At 42.4% G+C, this 19,303-nt stretch overlaps 1 protein-coding gene across 1 annotated transcript in view; it reads left to right on the top strand.

Moving 5' to 3' along the window:
- Positions 1 to 19,303, top strand: part of CLTC (clathrin heavy chain) — a 972,839-nt gene that overhangs the window by 218,478 nt on the left and 735,058 nt on the right. The window contains exon 6 of the mRNA XM_086954957.1: positions 1,042 to 1,215. Coding sequence (XP_086811083.1) covers positions 1,042 to 1,215 — 174 coding nt within the window. The remainder of the gene's footprint in view (positions 1 to 1,041; positions 1,216 to 19,303) is intronic.

Here is a 19,303-nt window from a genome sequence, read left to right as displayed (position 1 = left end):
GTTATAAAGTTGTAATAGAACGTTGGTAATTGCAGGCTGCAAAAAGCAACATTGTGCTAAAACTGTGCAAACGGCCTCAACGAGAAGCGGACCCTCAACCCAATATTAGGGGGAGGGCTGTGTTGATCACTTTATAATCAGATTGTCCTGCAGGCTGATTATAGGTTGGAAGGAGGTGTTGGAGGCTCATTTTATTTTTTCTGGGCTCGGCACGTGCGTGGGTGTTTGGAGCCAAGCCCGACCCCAGGCTCGGCTTATCCAGTGAATTCTTGGGCACGCCCCCCTATAGTGCATGCTCGGGCTCACCTTGAAAAAACAATCTTCATTGCCTTCTGTGATTACAAGTAGAAGCTGAGAATAACCGTGCACTCTTTGGGTATATGCTAGTGTTCCAGCTAATCTTGGTTGCTACTTATATTGACGTGGCTTATGGAAAGGTAATCCTCGGATGGCTCTTAAGTGCTTAGGAATCCTCTCCGAGTAACAACGCTGGTCAGTCTCAGCCATACATGGGGGAATCCTGCTCCGATTGTGAGCGCTATCTGATGCTTATGGATGCCTCCGAGTGAAAAGTGGGCACCGCAAGCACCATAACCTGATTCTTCGGATACATTACTGTGTGCGATGTGGACACCATTTTGAAGCGAACCTTGCTTCAGGTCTCTGATGCTGTCCAAAATCCTGATTCCTTTTAGGGTCCCTTGATTCAACTATTCAGTGCAGCAAAGAATGTTTTAATCAAAAGGCAGCCCTCCTAATATCAGAGAATTATTGATAAAAATGTAGATTGTTAACGCAATTTCCATGTCTCTGCCAGATTATCACCTTCAAGAGCTAATAGTTCCCTAATATGTCTCAATTTGGTAAATAGTTATGTTTAGGATAGGAAATTACTTGAATTGTTGAAGGGGTTGTAGAACTTTTTCTGGAACGTGCTGTGGTGTTAAATTAAAAGTGTTTGTCTGCCGATGACATTTGTCTTTGTCTAGGTAGAGAGTTTGTACATTGAAACCAATTTCGAAATGTTTTCTTGCTGTGCAGATAAGTGAAAAGCACGATGTGGTATTCCTGATTACCAAGTATGGCTACATCCACCTGTACGACTTGGAAACGGGAACCTGCATCTACATGAACAGAATCAGTGGAGAAACCATCTTTGTCACTGCACCCCATGAAGCCACAGCAGGAATCATTGGTGTGAACAGGAAAGGACAGGTAAAGCATCGCCCACTGCTGCTCCACCTATATCGATCTGCTTTTATTTTACTTTTAGACTTGAAAACCAAGTTTCATTATTGCTTCGGCGCGGCATGTTTAATCTCAGAATAAAGCACTTGAAAGAAATTCAGAATTACTTCAGTCACTGACTGATAACAATTGGGTTTTCTTTTGTCAAGTGTTTGCCACCCCGAAAAACGAATATTTAATTATTAATTTAATATATCTCTTTTTGGGGGCGATTTTTGTGTTTGTTTACATACATTTTTTATCACAGACGTTCTGACAATCCATTGAAATGAACCTCCGGAATGCAGCATTTGCTTCCCGAGGCATGTGTTCTAATTAGATGGGACTGGAACTATTAAGATGTAATATTGTTTTGTTCTTTTTCTTTTCACTTCTACCTAAAGTTAAAAAAAAAAAGAAAAAAAAAAAGAAAAAAAATTACAAAAAGAGCTAAGGCAGAGTTGGGTACTTTTTTTGTTCGGACTATGTTAACACAGCTTTGAAGCCACCGCATACATTCCTGCACTTTAAAGAAAAAATGTTTGGAGCTGATCTGTTTTACTACTTGCAAAACTGTTAGATTTGTAAAGAATATACGGAAATATGACTGGTGAGGAGATGAATTAGTACTTCATTAAACAATGAAAAAGCCTAATGTAGCATTCGATAATGCCTTCTCAAAAAGATCTTTGTTTGTGCTAACAAGTCTCTATTTAAAGTTTTCTTTCACAGATATTCCACGAAGAGCGTGTTGCTATTTTTCACGTTGAGGGCTTTTCTTCATCTTGTTAATTTTGGATTCGAACTGTTGGTAGATGGATTTTTTTTTGCAGTGCATTGCCAATAAGCGTAGCAGCAGTGAGCCGTTTCACAACTATGAACTATAATAGTCTTTTGGAGTAGGTTTCCTCCCCATATGCTTGCCTCCTTTTTTTTTTTTTTTTCTTTTTTTTTTCTTCTTTAGGAAGTAGCAGGTTGAAAACCCAATCTAGTTAATGAAACCGTTCTTGTAGACATACATTAAATATTTAGAAGCTGGTAAAGGGATACTTGGTGTCATAGTACAAAGCTTAGACAGATGCAGACGGTCTTGACTCAGTTTTGCAATATGTAATGGATAATAACATGTTTGGTTCAACGCCTCCTTCTTGCATCTTGCTATACATTTAACTTTCAATTGTACTAATTAAAGAAGTATTAAACGGCAAAATATCTTAATACAATTGATAGTGAATTGCTGGCTTTATTTTCTTAGACTTTTGTTGCGTTCCAAAAGACTCCTAACCATTTTAGTTTTTAGGTCGAGCTAGAGCTAGAGTAGCTCGACAACTATTGTTTTCAGTTTCCTGGGAATCTGAGACAGCGTTCGGCCACCGCGCCTCTGCTGTCTCAGATTTGTCCTCATGAGCGCGCCTTTGCTGCTGGCTGCTTGCTGTGTGCGCGCTGTTTACAAAACAGTGTGGGTCATACTAGGCAGGCAGATACTCGCGTACACCCCACCCCCCCACCAAACTGGCATCAGGCTCTTTTAACACACACACGCATACATACACACGCATACACACACACATGCACACATCCCCCTCACACCCCACTCACCAGGTTCTTGCGTGTCCCTCGGCAGCCAGCGGGTCATTCTCATTAACAGGCGGTGGCTGCGTGGCTCTCCACGAGCACGGGAGCCCCGCTAGCTAAGACGCCCCCGTCCCAACAAAGGTTGCCTGGCTTCCTGTTGAAGCCGGGCTGCGGCGGTGAGTTTGCTTGTTTTTATTGTTAGCGCTTTTAGCTACTTGTATTTTATCGTGCATAAACGAGGTTTGAACTTGTGTCTTTAAAGGCAGCACTCAGCTCCTTGAGCAGGGGTTATTCTGAGAGAACTCTTGTCATCCAACTTCGCTCGACCAGGTCCTCCCTTACCTCCGTTCTTATGTACAGACCCCCTACCTACATGCCCTCTTTCCCACAACAAGTTGGGGACCTCGTCTCTCAGATCCTTATTAACCACGCTAAAGTCATCATCATAGGCGACTTTAATTACTGGCCCACCGACCCTCGGGAAAGTCGACTGTCTGAGCAGTTCTCAGAAACTCTAACTAGCATGAACTGTCGACAACTGATTTCCACGCCTACTCACTGTAAGGGCCACATATTAGATCAGGTCTGGACGGCTAATTTAGACATCTTGCCCCCACTGGTAACCCCCTGCTCCTGGTCAGACCACTATTTTATTTCCTTTTCAGTTGACCTTTCTATCCCTCACCGCCCCCCTCTCCCTACCAACATCTGAGCTCGCAATTGGAAGAATGCCAATCTAACTGAATTACACTCCCTTTTGGCAGCCTCAGTTCCTCCGTTTTCAGGCTCAGCCTCTCACCAAGCCTCTACCCTGGAACAATGGCTGACGGCGGCCTCCAACTCTGTAGCACCCTTAAAAACTATAAAAGCTATGCGTCCTCACGACGCCCAGCGATGGTTTACTGACCAGTTAAAACTGGACAAACTGGCCCTCCGCCAAGCCGAACGCCGTTGGCGTTACAAGTATGATCCCCCGCTCAAAATTGAATTCACGACCCTATTGAAAAAATATAAATCCTCTATTCTAGAGGCAAAATCATCCTACTTCTCCCGCAAAATCTTGGAGTCGGCCTCCAAAGCAAAAGACATCTTCTCGATTGTCAATGAGCTTTCCCTCCCCGATCGCGTCACTCTCCCCCCCCCATGCCTACTCAGGCTCTGGTTGACGAGCTCAATGCCTTCTTCCAGGACAAAATCTCCACGATCAAAAATAATATTCCTTCACCCTCCTCGTCCCATTCATTCTCACTACCCCCCCGAAAACTCCCAGCAATTTAACACATTCCCTCCCATTTCCATCACCGAGTTCCACAGCTTTCTGCACAAAGTCAGTTCCGGGTCTCCCAACGACTGCTGCCCCCCCCCCATCCTTAAAGAAATTTTCCTGACCTGCCCTGACTCTGCTCTGGCCCTTCTTAACACCGCTTTAGCCACTGGAGTAGTCCCAGATTCCTTCAAGCAGGCTGTAGTGCTACCCATTCTAAAAAAGGCCAACGCAGACCCCCTTAGTCTTGAGTAACTACAGACCCATCTCTCTTCTTCCCTATCTGGGAAAGATCTTAGAGACCTATGTAACTCTGTGTCTGAGTACCTTCATTGAGAGCTCATCTTTTTTGGACCCCCAACAGGCTGGCTTCCGCCCCCTCCATTCCATCGAGGCGGTCATTGCGGCAGTCATGGACACCTTAAGAACAGGAGCGGACAACAACATCCCTCAAGCCCTCGTCCTGTTAGATCTGTCAGCGGCTTTTGACACGGTCGATCACACTATATTGATCGACCGTGTCACTAATGCCGGCATTCAGGCACTCTTGATTGGGTCCGATCTTTTCTTGACGGCCGCTCTCAAGCAGTTCACCTCTCCACCTTTTCTGCTCCCCTTTCCTCCCTTTCCTGTGGTGTCCCTCAGGGTTCGGCTCTATCCCCCCTCCTTTTTAATTTATATATGCAACCCCTTATGGTTTCTCTTCGCCACTCCCCTGCCACTATCTATAACTATGCAGACGATCTGCAGCTGATCTTTCCTTTGGATACCTCTCCCTCTTCCCGCACCAATTTTCAAACCACCATGCTATATATCTCTGATTGGATGGCTCACAGCCAGCTCAAGTTAAATCCATCAAAGACGGAACTTGTCCTGGTGGGTGGACCGACCAATCCGTGGGATGACAATTACTGGCCCTCCTCTCTTGGCGCCCCCCCTTGCCCTGTCAGCTCTGTGAAAAGCCTTGGAGTTGTCATCTCTGGTGATCTGTCTATGAAATCGCAGATCTCGGCAGTAACATCATCCTGCTTCTTCCATCTGCGCAGGATCCGCAAGATCTGTCGATTTCTCACCAGAGAGGCACTCATTTTAGTCATCTTGGCTCTAGTCATCTCCAGGGTTGACTTTGCAAACATCTTATATGTGGGGATCCCTGCCTACAAGCTCCAGAGACTCCAACTGATCCAGAATCAGGCCGCCCGCTTGGTGTTCCACCAGCCAAAACACCAGCATGTCTCCCCACTGCTGAGGAGCCTCCACTGGCTTCCAGTGGCCAAATGGTGCACTTTTAAACTCGGATGCACTATCTTCAAAGCTCTTTACAATCTGGCGCCCGCTTTTATTTCCTCCAAGTGAAAGCGGTATTTACCAACTCGTAACTTACGCTCCTCCGCCGACAATCTCTTGTGTATTCCCCACAACCACCGCAAGAAACATGGTGGTCTGCGCTTCTCCTTTTTAGGCCCTTCCTTTTGGAATTCTCTCCCTTCCTCCTTTCGTCACTGTCCCTCTTATGAGCTCTTCCGTAAGACATTAAAAACGTTCCTTTTTAAAGCTGCCTTTGAGTAACCATCTACCCTTGTCCGCTGTGTTTGTTATGAGCGCCAAGAAACCGTTTCGGTGTACGTGCGCGGTATAAGATTTTTTAACATAACATAACAGAGTAATCCTTTGCCCTGACTTGGAGGAGGGGGTCCCTGCTTGTCGCAAGTACATACCTGCGCCAACCAGAGACCCCCAATTCTAACAATAATCATTGCATATCTGATGCATAGGTCGTAAATGCTTGATGCTTGCTGTTAAAATCCGTTTTTCAGCACCGGAGAGCAGCTGAATTTACAGTGTAAACTGTTTTCTACATGATCATTTCTTCGTATAAGACGACCCGGCGTATAAGACGACCCCCTACTTTTCTTGATAAAATGTAGGTTTCGTGCTATACTCGCCGAATAAGACTACCCCCACTTCCAGGTCAGTCCAACGCAGTCCTGCATAGCCATTTTGAAAATTTATTTTGGGCTTATTAGTGATTCTAGTCCTCCTCCGTGATGGGTGAGCAGTAAGGCTTTATCAGTGGACAGTGTTAAGCGTTTATTGTACACACTCAAAGACTGAACTCAAACAAATTGGTTGTATAAACAATACTGCTTAAGTCACAATATTTTTATTTAGAACCCTATGAAAAACAGTCACTTGCGAACATACCTGTTTGTCATCAAACATGTATGGTAAACCTAAATTAGTGCATGAAACAGTGCAAGTGGATTAAACTTTTCATAACTTTTCATAAGTCCAAGCGATTTTTACAGGATTTGCCAACGTTCCCTTTAAAAGCCTTCAAAATCCTCCTCTTCGTCATCTGATCTCATAAGTAAATCAATGAGATCTTGTGGTACATTTGTAAAGCAGTCATCGTATGGATCTGGTAATTCCGTATCAGATGGTGTGGTCTCGGCTTCGGCATCCTCTTCATCTTGCCACAAGTAGTCGTTCTCCATACCATCTAATGAATTTGATATGCCACACTTCTTGAAAGACTTTATGACTGTTTCTGCATCGATGTCATTCCAGGCTTTTATGACAAAGTTGCACAAAACATCCAACTGTGGAGCACGCATGTTTCCTCCTTTTGTGAATGTTTTTTTCACCGCTAACCATTCACTCATTCCACTGTTCTCTGATGCGATCTTTAAATGGCTTGTTTAGGCACACATCCAGTGGCTGCACCAACGATGTCAATCCTCCAGGTATAACTGCAGCATCTGTTTTTATTCTTGCCAGCCTTTGCTTGGTGCTTGGAGTTAAATGAGCCCTGAACATATCCCACACCAGTAGACTACGTTTTTGTAGAAGTCCACCTGGTCGCCTGCTCCATACATTATCAAGCCTTAGCTTTACCCCTTCTTCATCCATCCAGCCTTTTCCATTCACATGCACAAAACAACCAACAGGAAACTTGAGTTTCGGCATTGTTTTTCTTTAAAAAATAACCATTGGTCTCAGTTTGGCGCCATCAGCTGTGCATGCTAGTACCACTGTAAAACTGGACTTCTCATGTCCTGTTGTTTTTATTAAAATTGTTTTTTCACATTTTTGATGGACAGTTTTGTTTGCAACCATATCAAAATTCATTGGAGTTTCATCCATATTTCCGATACTACTTAGCGCATAGCCATGTTCATTGCGCAGCTTAATAACGTAGCGATGGAAACTATGCATTTTGGCATCAAGATCTGCAGGTAATTTTTGGGCAATATTTGTCTTTTGCCTTTTGCCTCAATACCAGATTATGCCTTCCCAAGAATCTAGTACACCAGGATACAGTGGCCTTAAATCTGTTGCTGAGATCTGGGTTAGATTTGGCCCACTGAAGTGCAAACAATCGTATTTTATTTCGTGTCACTACATAACCGCTTTGGCGATGCTCATTCACCATGTCTGCTACATGTTTTTCGAGTTCTGGCCCATGTGGGGTGCCTCTTCTTAATGCACACTTACCCCTTGGCATACTCCTTAATGCTTTCTCATTTGCTTTCCAGGCCCGAACCATCTTTTCTGTTACTTCATATTGTCGTGCAGCAGCACAGTTATGTTCCATGGCAAAATTCACAACTTTAAGTTTGTAACCGGCTTCATATTTCTTTCTTCTTGCTACTGCTGGAGCCATGATGGGTTCTTGACTGTCAGCCATTTGCACTGTATGTACTGGTGCTGTACAGTATGAACAGGTACAGAGACTGGTGCTGTACTGTCTTCACCACCACATGTAAATATCTGCTCGCCAGACTGCCTTTCCTGTTTGCAACAACCAGCCAATCACGGCAAGTGCTTTACTGGTACTGGTACCGGTACTTCCTGTGCACACTGCATACAAACTCTGTACTCACTACAGCCCCTCTGTGTGTATCAAAAGAAGGTGAGTACCTAACTTATGTAATAAATATAATAATGGTTGTTTTAGCTCAGTCAGTCATATAAAAACCTTGGTAATAATAAATGTAGTGTAATGTTTTGTAATTCATTACATGTACCATGCTGAAAGAACTGCTGCAAAAACTGCCATCGGGAACATTCTACAGTCCCCTTTCTATGCCCATGGCCTGAGGCGATCATGTGGTACTGACGCTCCTCTCCTTTCATGGAGAGCGCATGTGGAGGAGCGCGTGTCAAACGTGCAGCACAGCGGGGGCCGCCATCTTCGGCGCTGGCTGCCCGTTATATATTTCGGACATCCTGCTGCCTCGTCCTGCTGCCTCGTCTGCCTGGGGATGTGCAAGCGGTTGGAGGCGCGTGTGCAGCGGCAGTCTAGGTACGACTCATGGCGCCATTTGCTCGCTTGTGAAGCGGTCTGACACCTTCGAGTGAAGTCCTCGCTATGAAAAAACGCATGAAAACATACCATAAAATTTGGCACCCGGCGTATAAGACGACCCCCGACTTTCCAGAACATTTTACGGGGTTAAAAAGTAGTCTTATACGCCGGAAAATACGGTATGTACTTTTCGTTAGGGTATATACAGATGATTGAGGGAGCGAAAAATATTCACCACAAAATCAAATGGTTCACAGAAGTGAATTCCAAGAATGTTCTTTTATTTGATGATTTTCAACAGAGATGGTGATGTTCAAAGCAGTAGCAAATCTTCAATATTTCATAAGTCAAAATGCAACACAAACAGCCGAAGCGTTTCGTCCACAGACGGACATCATCAGGGCTGTAAACGCCAAAACATAGAAAAAAGTATCACATTAATAGATGAATAAATCATACATGTCAAATTACAGATTTCAAAAACATAATACAACAGGACTGAATAATAGGACACCTGCCTATATAACAACCTATTAAAGCGTAACGAATAAATGGACAAATCACTGATAAGTGTCTAAACATTCCCCAGAACTCTTAATAAAAATAACTGTTTGAAGTGAAAAATAGTCCTCCCTACCTCCTGTAAATGTGTATTTTTTCAAAGACGAGATCTTGTCTTAGTATTCGAATAATCCAACTGTAGTACAACCTGATTAAAAAGATTTTTAAGATGAACTTAACATACACATAATATTGAATCAAACCGATCATGAACACCAGACATTTTGGTACTAATATAAGGAAAAATTCATATCCAATGCATCCTATAGATGTACACAATTACATACAGCAATAAAGCTCAACATATATGCTATTCAGTAACATTCAAAAGGTATATAACCATCAAAAAATTATGGCTCATTATAAAATCCGAATCGGTCCAGAAGAGTATCTCACCTGAAATTAACACTTAATTAGTATCTTTGCCTGAACTCCCCTTGAAATTTTTCTTATGCAGACTCCGCCTTTAATCTTGATATCACTGTAAAACTACAAGAAAAATGTGTCTGGTGTTAAAGCATAGCAAAAACCCAAGGCACTATATAACGGAGGAGGGAAAAACTCAAAGTGTCTGTTAATTAATCTTCTGGAGCCATGAGAACACAACAATAGTACCTCGCCAAGGGAATCATGTTGACAGTTCGAGGCATGTGGGATGCTGAATTCATATCTGTGCATAGATCGCCGCCTAGTGTTGGGTCCGGATGATTGCACATTGTTGTCCTAGAAGAGTCTTCGAAGTATCACGAGATAGGTGGCTCCTCCCCTGGACTACAGTGCGCATGGGCATCGACTCCATCCCCAGATTGTTTTTTTCCGCCATTGGGTTCGGATGTGTTTCGGTTCCCTCTGTCGGAATCGATAGTTGTTTACCTTACTTTGCTCGAGACCAAAAGGTCTTTAGGACTCGCGTCGGTATTGTCTATCGTTCGGGTTCGTTTGTTTCATCGGCTCCGAACCAACACTGCCCTTCCGCGTGCTTCTGGCGCGGACGGGCCTACACGACGCTCCAACTTACTTGCATCATGGAACGAAGTCCATTTAAACGGTGCCCGGTGTGTGCCTCGAAGTACCCACGTCAACGAGTGAAGTTTAAAACATGTTGTACTATACACAAGGGCCTCAACCAATTGGGACCTGAGTATTTGGCGAACAAATTTATTCCTTATGTTCCCATCCGTGCCCTTAGATCTAGTTACCAATTGCTACTAAATGTTCCCAAGATCACGAAAACCAGGTTGGGTGGAAGAGCATTATCTGTTGTGGGTCCCAAATTGTGGAACTCACTTCCGTTGTCACTAAGACAATGTAATGACCACTGTCAATTTAGAAAACATTTAAAAACGTTTCTGTTTGGTTCATTTTAAAGTGTTCCTTGTTTACAGCACTTTTAACTATGCGCTCCCTTTTTCAGTTTTGCACCAGCAGTCACAGCGCGGAGATACTCCCTTGGGAGTTTATTCATAGCGCTATATAAGCCCATAAATAAATAAAATAAATAAATCGATGTGCACCCGGTGTGCAATAAATGCTTGTCGCCGGGTTAGTGAACTGCAAGCCCTCACAATCCAAGAGCCTTTCTTCCAAGTTCATGCTAATAGGGTAGTGCTCCGCACAAACCCTAAATTTTTACCCAAGGTTGTGTCTCAGTTCCACATCAACCAAACCATTGAGTTGCCGGTTTTCTTTCAGAATCCAGAGTCACTGGCGGAGCGGATGCTCCACACCCTTGACGTTAAAAGGGCCCTAATGTATTACATTGATAGGACCAAGGATTTTAGGAAAACTAAACAGCTTTTTGTTGCCTTTGCACCACATCACAAAGGTAACCCTATTTCCAAGGCTGGTATTGCTAGGTGGATCGTGAAATGTATTCAAATCTGCTATGCAAAGGCAAAACGCACTCTTAGCATTCCACCAAGAGCCCACTCCACCAGAAAGTTGGGGGCCTCTATGGCTTTCCTTGGAAACATTCCCTTAGAGGACATATGTAGAGCAGCCACATGGTCTACCACACACACGTTTACCAAGCATTACTGTGTAGACGTGCACTCCAAACAGCAGGCAGCTGTGGGGCAGGCTGTTCTCAAGACACTTTTCCAAACTGCTGCAGCTGGCACGGGCGGCCGCCGCTAATGGAGGGACTGCTATGTATTCTATGCACAGATATGAATTCAGCAGCCCACATGCCTCGAACTGCAAATGCTACTTACCAGTATGCATCTGTTCTTGGCATGTAGGGCTGCTGACATTCATATCGCCCGCCCTCCTCCCCGGCGCCTGTAGCAGCTGCAGTGTTCACATATATTTTCATAGCATGGTCATCATTCACTAAGTTTCACTCCATCTTGGCCACAATGGCTAAAAACAATCTGGGGATGGAGTCGATGCCCAGTCCAGGGGAGGAGCCACATATCTCGTGATACTTCGAAGACTCTTCCAGGACAACAATGTGCAATCATCCGGACCCAACACTAGGCGGCGATCTATGCACAGATATGAATGTCAGCAGCTCTACATGCCAAGAACAGATGCATACTGGTAAGTAGCATTTGCATTATCAACATAGTGAAAGAAAGAGGGCAGATAGGTACCTCACTACTTATATCATCCTCCCCAATATTATTTTAGTGATTCAAATAGGAAAAGAAACCTGTCTGTAAATGCCTATTCATTCCAAATTAACCCGTATCAAAACCTGAATCGTTTCATATCCTCACCTAGTAACAAATGAAATTCTGCGCAAATTCTGTTAAGAAAAACAAATAAAAGGCGAGACTTAAAAATCTTCATTAATTTAACAAATAGCCAAAAAGTACATAACATCGACTACCAATACTCCTAGACACAATAACTCATTCGGTCAGCACCTCACCTTTCAAAGATAGGAATCAAATGTAATCGCGGGGAGTCTCGGCAGGCGACGTATGGCGTTTTTTCCGACAGCGTGCAAAGAATCCGTGCTCTAAGCTTCCCTTTAAACTCCAGTCTCACCAATCAGAGATGTCAGCGTTTTTCCCGCTCTACCAAACAATTAAAGCTCCCATTAAGGTCCGCCATGCCTAATAAGCATGACTCTGTGCTCCACTAAAAAGCCTCATCATAGCTCTCTATTACGTCCGCAACCCAAGCACCAAGGACGTATTGTATCCGGTTTTGAGGTGCATTTCCGTTGTTTCAGAAAAAAGGCATATTGTATCCGGTAGTGAAGTGTATCCGGTTTTCAAGTAGCCAATGAGATACCCGATCATTCGCCGCCATAATTCTAAAGGCGGCAGAACGTAAAGATTTATCAAATCAGCGTAAATATGTGGGTTTAGGAGAAACCCAAATAAAGTCTGATCAACCGATGGGTTAGTTTGCCACATGGTATTAGTATAAAAAATAACAATAAATATAAAGAATATAATAACGAGCATGCTCAATGAAAACAGAGTCTGAAATGAAGACCGGCAGATCATATTGTATTATACCCACTGCAAATGCCAAGTTTAGTAGATAAACAGTGAGTTAGTTCATGGTATAACCATAAACGTTCCACAACAAATGAAAAAAGAGCTTATTACAACAAGACACTACACGAATAAACTTGAAAGTTAGTGCGCAGAGCCGCTGTATGATGCGATAAATTCCGCAATGAAAGAAAAGAACTGATAATTGCATGGTGACACATTCTAATGAAAGAAATAACTGCCCAAGAGTATATATGCCTGATAGTCAAGTGGCGGTGTTCTCATATTTTGTAATATGAAAATTATATAAATGTATCACTCTAGCGAGAAGGTCTACCGCCACTCAAAAGCCAAAGTCTAAATCTATTAATGAGATTCGCGTTTATGCAATACTGGGCCTGAATATCCGTGCTAACCCAACAAGCCAATTCCATGTGTGAAATGTATATCATTAGTGTTCTAATTGAATACCTGTGAGTAGTGTCGAGTTCCCAATGCCCTACACAAAGTATACATTAATCACTTACAAGATCCAATGTGGCAATATGTAAGGAAATACCAAATCTGCAAGACCCTGTATCCTAAAAAAACCTCTTAATAGAGAAGATATCTCTCAAAGTGTTACTACACAATTTGCAAAAATGTAAACCATATATCATGCAACTCCAGAAGTAACTCATATTAGAAAGGGATTACTCCATTACACCCACTTCAGCCAATAAGTGATAGGTGGTGAGGGAAAACAGATCCACAAATAGACCCTATAGAATTCATCCCCAAGTTACAAGAAATGACTCTCGGTATTTAGCCCTAGTTTCACTAATCTACAGCGCGAGATCCATCTCGCCTCAGCCTGTCTCAATCGGAGGATCCAGTCTCCTCCCCTTTTCCATGGTGGAACTTTTTGTACACCATGGAACGTTATCCTGGTCTTCAAAGGATGATGGGCTCTGATATGTAGAAAAATAGGTGACTTCATCTTGATTCTGAATGGCCCTTACATGTTCTTGAATTCGAGCCTTAAGTTTCCTCTTAGTACTCCCCATATATACCTTGTCACATTGACATTTAACAGCATAAACCACTCCCTCATTATTGCAATTAATGAACTCCCTAATCGAATATATCTGATTGGTGTTATAACAGAAGTTCTTCACTTTATTTAAACCATAGTCGCACACATTACAAGTGCCACATATAAAGAAACCAGATGGACGTTTAGTTAACCAATTTGAATTGTTGACTGTCACTGGATTAAGATACTTGCTACTTATGAGCTCCTTAACAGTCGGACACCTTTTGAAAATGACCTCTGGACGTTCACCTATTAGACCAGAAAGTGCTGGGACTCCCTTCAAAATGTTCCAGTGTTTGCCCAGTGCCTTAAATATATCATCCTTCTGAATGCAATGCTTCGTAATAAAGGCTACCTGACCCTTAGAGCTATTCTTCTTTTTTTTTTTTTTGGATCAAAGTAGATTTCCTTTTTTGTTAGGCTTGCAGATAAGCACTTAAGCTAATGGAGAAAATGCAGACGAATTTTCTAGACTGGTCAGTGTGAAATATTCTTCAATAACATGAAGTGATGTTGCTGTAACGTGTCAAGAGCTGATGCCTTTTTTTTTTTTGCATATTGGAGCTTTAGGCACAATGTATGCAAAAAAAAGCTATTTTGTGGCTCAAATTCCCAGAAAGATAGTTGACCTATAGCTGATGAAGGGCCAAATAAATTCCATGCATTAATAGTATATCTTTCTTTACAAGATCAAGCTAAAGGTAATACACACTATACATAGAAGGTTTTTTTTTGGGGCAAAGAATACACTTGAGTTCAGCGCTTTTATGCATTTTAATTTTGATGGTAGAGCACATGACACGTATGTTTTACAATTCAGTGTTGTACTTGTTAAAATGTCAGTTCCTTTTTAATCATGGTGCACTGTTTTTTTTTACTTGAAGACCAAGGGTGTGGCAAAGTGTGAAGCTCTTGATTTTAAATCTCTAATTAGTTAATCACAAAAGACAAGCTTGAATTGAATAATATATAATGTCCTTTCATAGAGAAGTTACAGAACCTGCTGATCAACAGGCACTTTATAATTGGAATCAGTGTTCTTTAGACATAAATAGCCAACGTTGAGCTACTGCTGATTCAGAAGTTTACGTTTGGCTGTAGGCAATGTGCCATTTGCATTGTGGAGCACTTGGGCTTGCTCTTCAATGATCATATTTATGTCCAGGTCATAAACTTTGGCTCAGGGGTGTGCGTGTTTCTACCCTTACAATTTTTGAGTTTGATCCAGAGAAGTTGAGCCTTTGCTCATTCATTAAATTACTGTAATTTCAACTCTAAGCTTTGCTTACCAATGTGAATACAAAAAATCCTGTTTCATCTCTTTCACAGGGTTTTCATTGTTGATGGTGCCTTAGACTGGTGTTAAGTCTTGCTCGTGCTCTTTATCTAGCTTCCAAAGTGGAAGACAAGTGAGCAGGCAGCACTCTGCTTCTCACCAGACAGTGCAAGCTGCATTCCGCGTCTCACCAGACACTGGCTGAGGGCTTTTTTTTCTCCTCCGCTATTTGCGTGTTTATTTTCTTTAATATATTCCTTGACCTATTCTGTGTACAAATAAGATGCTTATAAGCACAGAATAGTTCCACCCATACACAGGATTCCAGAGCACTTTACAGTGTGCGTGTGTGAGTGTATATATACCGGAAAATCTCAATTTTTCCGGGAGCACCCGACTCTGCAGGGCGGGCTCCGAAAACAGGAACGGAGAATCATGTGGTAAATATTCCAGCACAAAAGTAGAGCCCACAACTTCGGCTTCATGTCATGCTGACTTTAATACGTCTAGTGCTGCAGCATCCAACAACTCACTAAAGCCCCTACGTGTTTCGGCGCGGAAGTGCGCCTTGATCACAGGTGAGTGTTCAAGTGATCATGCGAGTCCCAGAATGCATCAATAATTCATTCTTGTAGTACGGCATGGCATAATACCACATCCTTGCTGTTAATCCACGATGCTTGCTGGTAAGTATACATAGCAATTGCTCTTGGCTGCCACACATTGATACTTGCCTGGCAAGGTAACGCGAAGATTGCCCAGGAGAGTAAGTAAGTAATCTTTATTGCTCAAAATAATTAAAACTATTGCAAATAGTAGCATATAAAAAAGTTAGTTAAATAGAATTGTTGTAAAAGAATATAAAATGAGTGACTTTGTATAAAAAAAATAATTAATACAAAAATGTATGCTTCTTTCGGGCTGAGCGTAGAATTAAAGTAAGGTGAGTCACTTATTTTACGCCTGGGTTTAAACTGAACTGTAGTGTATGTTACAAACGTAAAGGAGCTTGTTTTTCTTCAAAGTCTGTTAGTTCATTTCGAACCCCTACTGTTTTATTTGTGCTAATTAACCTTCGGGAAAGAGTCAGTTACCCATATCGTATGACAGATCCCTGTTCAATGACCGTTTGAGTTTCGCTTAAGTTAGCGTCATCCCGTATCTGCCCTCTGTCGTTCTTGTTTCTTTTCTGCTTCCTCCAAGAATTTGACAGCATGGCTTGCTAGTTGAATGTTCTTTCCATCAAAGCAAGATTTTACCGCCTACCGGCGTGTTCTTATGCCCAGCCTGTTGAAGTGCTGTTTTAGATGGGATCTGCGCTGTGTGTCCAGACCTTTGCAGGTACAGATTAGGTGCAGGATGTCTTCTTTTGCGTTCCCACATACTCTGCATTTGATTGTTTCTTGGGGCCTTTTCCATGGGGGGAGATGGTAATGTACTGGAAGTTGGCCCATCCGTAAGCGTAGGAGCTTCTCCTTTGTGCGCCTAGTGAACCCGACTCCTAAATAGCTTTGGCAGAGGCTGCTTGTATAGCTTTAGTTAACTGTCCAGCCATGGGCCCGGGTTGCTAGACTTGCTTTATCCTCGATTAACGACATAGATCTAACTGATTTGTTGACTAGCTGTTTAAAGGTGTTGTGAGAGCCACTGAGCTTCCAGGCTTCTTGTATCCACAAGGAGTTTGAGAGCTTAAGGTATTTCGCAGCCGCACTATTGCTCTTACTTTCCATCTCATTACGTAGATGGTGATCTAGGCTTATGGCTTCTCCTCTCTGGATCTTGAGCCATCTTTTGGCGTAGGCACCCATTCGCTCCAACGTTTGGTTTCTCAGGCCAAATTCTAGCCTTATTTGTGCCTGAGAGGTGTAGTTAAGCAGGCTGAAAATCATTCTCATGGCCTTCGCTATTGTGCTGTTCAGTTGCTGGGCGTCCCTTCTTCGGAGACCTTCGCTTCCGTAGGTTAAGGCCGATGTTAGTTTTGCCTGAAGCATTTGAAGCAGGGGGGTGAAGCTTCGGCCAACTGCTTTTGTTTTGAGGCTCCTTAGTGCAATCCCAAAGCTAATACCCCTCCGTTTTATTGCTTCCTTTTGCTGATGGAATGAGCCCTTTCTGTCAAGAATTATCCCCAGGTACCTGTACTCCTCCACTATTTCCATTGTGGTCCTTCCCATGTGCCAGTGAAACCCTGCTGATGTTTTTGCGTTTATCCTCATTATTTTGGTTTTTAAGAGGTTAATGCTTAAGCTGTTGACTGTTGAGTACTTAAACGTGGTGCTGATCAGATGTTGTAGCCCTATCGGTGTTCTACTAATTAGGACAATATCAGCATACATTAAGTTGGAGAGAGTGAGACCGTCTGCGCTTGGTTGCGTCAATATTTAACAAGGACCCCCTGAGTGCATGGAAATAGAGTTCCTAGACCAGGGAAAAGCAAATAATTTGATATGTATCAATCTAGGCAACAGAGCGTAACGAGAGGTCGAAATGAACTGAGCTAAAACATTGGTTTTTTGTAAAAAAAGAGGAGTTCAATTTTATTCACAAATTATTAAAACACATTGAAATAATAATACACATTTACAATTTACATTAAACACATGTAACTCAATAAATTGAGAATACAAAACAACACTGTTAAAAAGAAGCAAATAATTCAACGAGATGGAAGTTACATAAAATGAACACAATTTTTAAGAGAAAAATGTGGCTAAATTAATCTCTACGCGCGTTTCGGCGAACCAGCGCCTTCTTCTGGAGCAGCCACGATAGTATTTTAAAAACACGAAATATATTGCTGTACTTCGATGACGCAATCTGGTCTGTACGTCCAACGAGTACCCTTTCTTTTGTTTATGTTATGTAGATATTCTATTTTAATTGAGGTTTGCAGATGGATATTCCATAAACATTGATGTGATTCGTTGGTCTCGAATGTTGATTTAAATTTCTATATTTCCTTAATTAAGGTGTAGGGGTTCATTTAGACCCGCCGCCCGGAGTTAAAAAGTAGTGGCCGCAGTAATGCGTATTTATGTGAAACTGGAAAGGTATGATCCTCCTGATGTGGGGATAGTTAATTGTGATGATTGCCTTTTTGGTTGCGCTCAGAGGCGGTTGATTCAGATGATTTTAAAATAACTCCCTGTCCAATAGATATCCACAGGGTTCCAAAAATCCGGCGGCGGGACACGGGGGTTCTATGCTCCTTCCACGAACGATGGCCTCGTTCGTGGACAGGGAGTTATTTTAAAATCATCTGAATCAACCGCCTCTGAGCGCAACCAAAAAGGCAATCATCACAATTAACTATCCCCACATCAGGAGGATCATACCTTTCCAGTTTCACATAAATACGCATTACTGCGGCCACTACTTTTTAACTCCGGGCGGCGGGTCTAAATGAACCCCTACACCTTAATTAAGGAAATATAGAAATTTAAATCAACATTCGAGACCAACGAATCACATCAATGTTTATGGAATATCCATCTGCAAACCTCAATTAAAATAGAATATCTACATAACATAAACAAAAGAAAGGGTACTCGTTGGACGTACAGACCAGATTGCGTCATCGAAGTACAGCAATATATTTCGTGTTTTTAAAATACTATCGTGGCTGCTCCAGAAGAAGGCGCTGGTTCGCCGAAACGCGCGTAGAGATTAATTTAGCCACATTTTTCTCTTAAAAATTGTGTTCATTTTATGTAACTTCCATCTCGTTGAATTATTTGCTTCTTTTTAACAGTGTTGTTTTGTATTCTCAATTTATTGAGTTACATGTGTTTAATGTAAATTGTAAATGTGTATTATTATTTCAATGTGTTTTAATAATTTGTGAATAAAATTGAACTCCTCTTTTTTTACAAAAAACCAATGTTTTAGCTCAGTTCATTTCGACCTCTCGTTACGCTCTGTTGCCTAGATTGATACATATCAAATTACCGTCTGCGCTTGGAGCATGCGAGTTAGTTTCATCCAGGTGCTGTGCAAGGTCAGACATGAAGATGTTGAATAGTGTTGGCGCTAGCATGCAGCCTTGTTTTAGGCCTTTTGTGGTCATTATTTTTCTTGACCGGAGATCCCCTGGTCCTAGCTTGACTTGGACCCATGTGTCTGTGTGTAGTAAGATCAGCTGTGTGAGAAGGACTGATGGAATATTCCTTTCTTCCAGCTTTGACCATAATAAGTTTCTGTTGACGGTGTCAAACGCTGAGGTAAAATCGATGAAGCATACGTACAGGGGCAGATTGGCTGCCTTTGTGGCATCAATGAGGAGCGAGAGAGCTAACATGTTTGATGTTGTACCCATTTGTTTGAGGAATCCTGTCTGGGTAATGGGGATTACTGTGTTTTCTTCTGTCCAATCCAAGAGCTCCTCTAGTAGAAGACCAGCGTAGTATTTGGCTTCGTTATTGATTAGGGCTATAAGTCTGTAATTTTTGGGATCTTTTACATTGCCCTTCTTGTGTATTGGCGCTATTATGGAGCCTTTCCATGACGCTGAGATTGTTGCAGTGTCTGTTACCTGTTTGAAAAGTGGCACTAGGGCTGCTGCCCA

Source organism: Lissotriton vulgaris, chromosome 2_1 (assembly GCF_964263255.1).
Source record: "Lissotriton vulgaris chromosome 2_1, aLisVul1.2, whole genome shotgun sequence".
NCBI lineage: Eukaryota > Metazoa > Chordata > Amphibia > Caudata > Salamandridae > Lissotriton > Lissotriton vulgaris.
The sequence above is the reverse complement of the archived record's forward strand: the minus strand, read 5'-3'. Positions and strand labels throughout refer to the sequence as shown.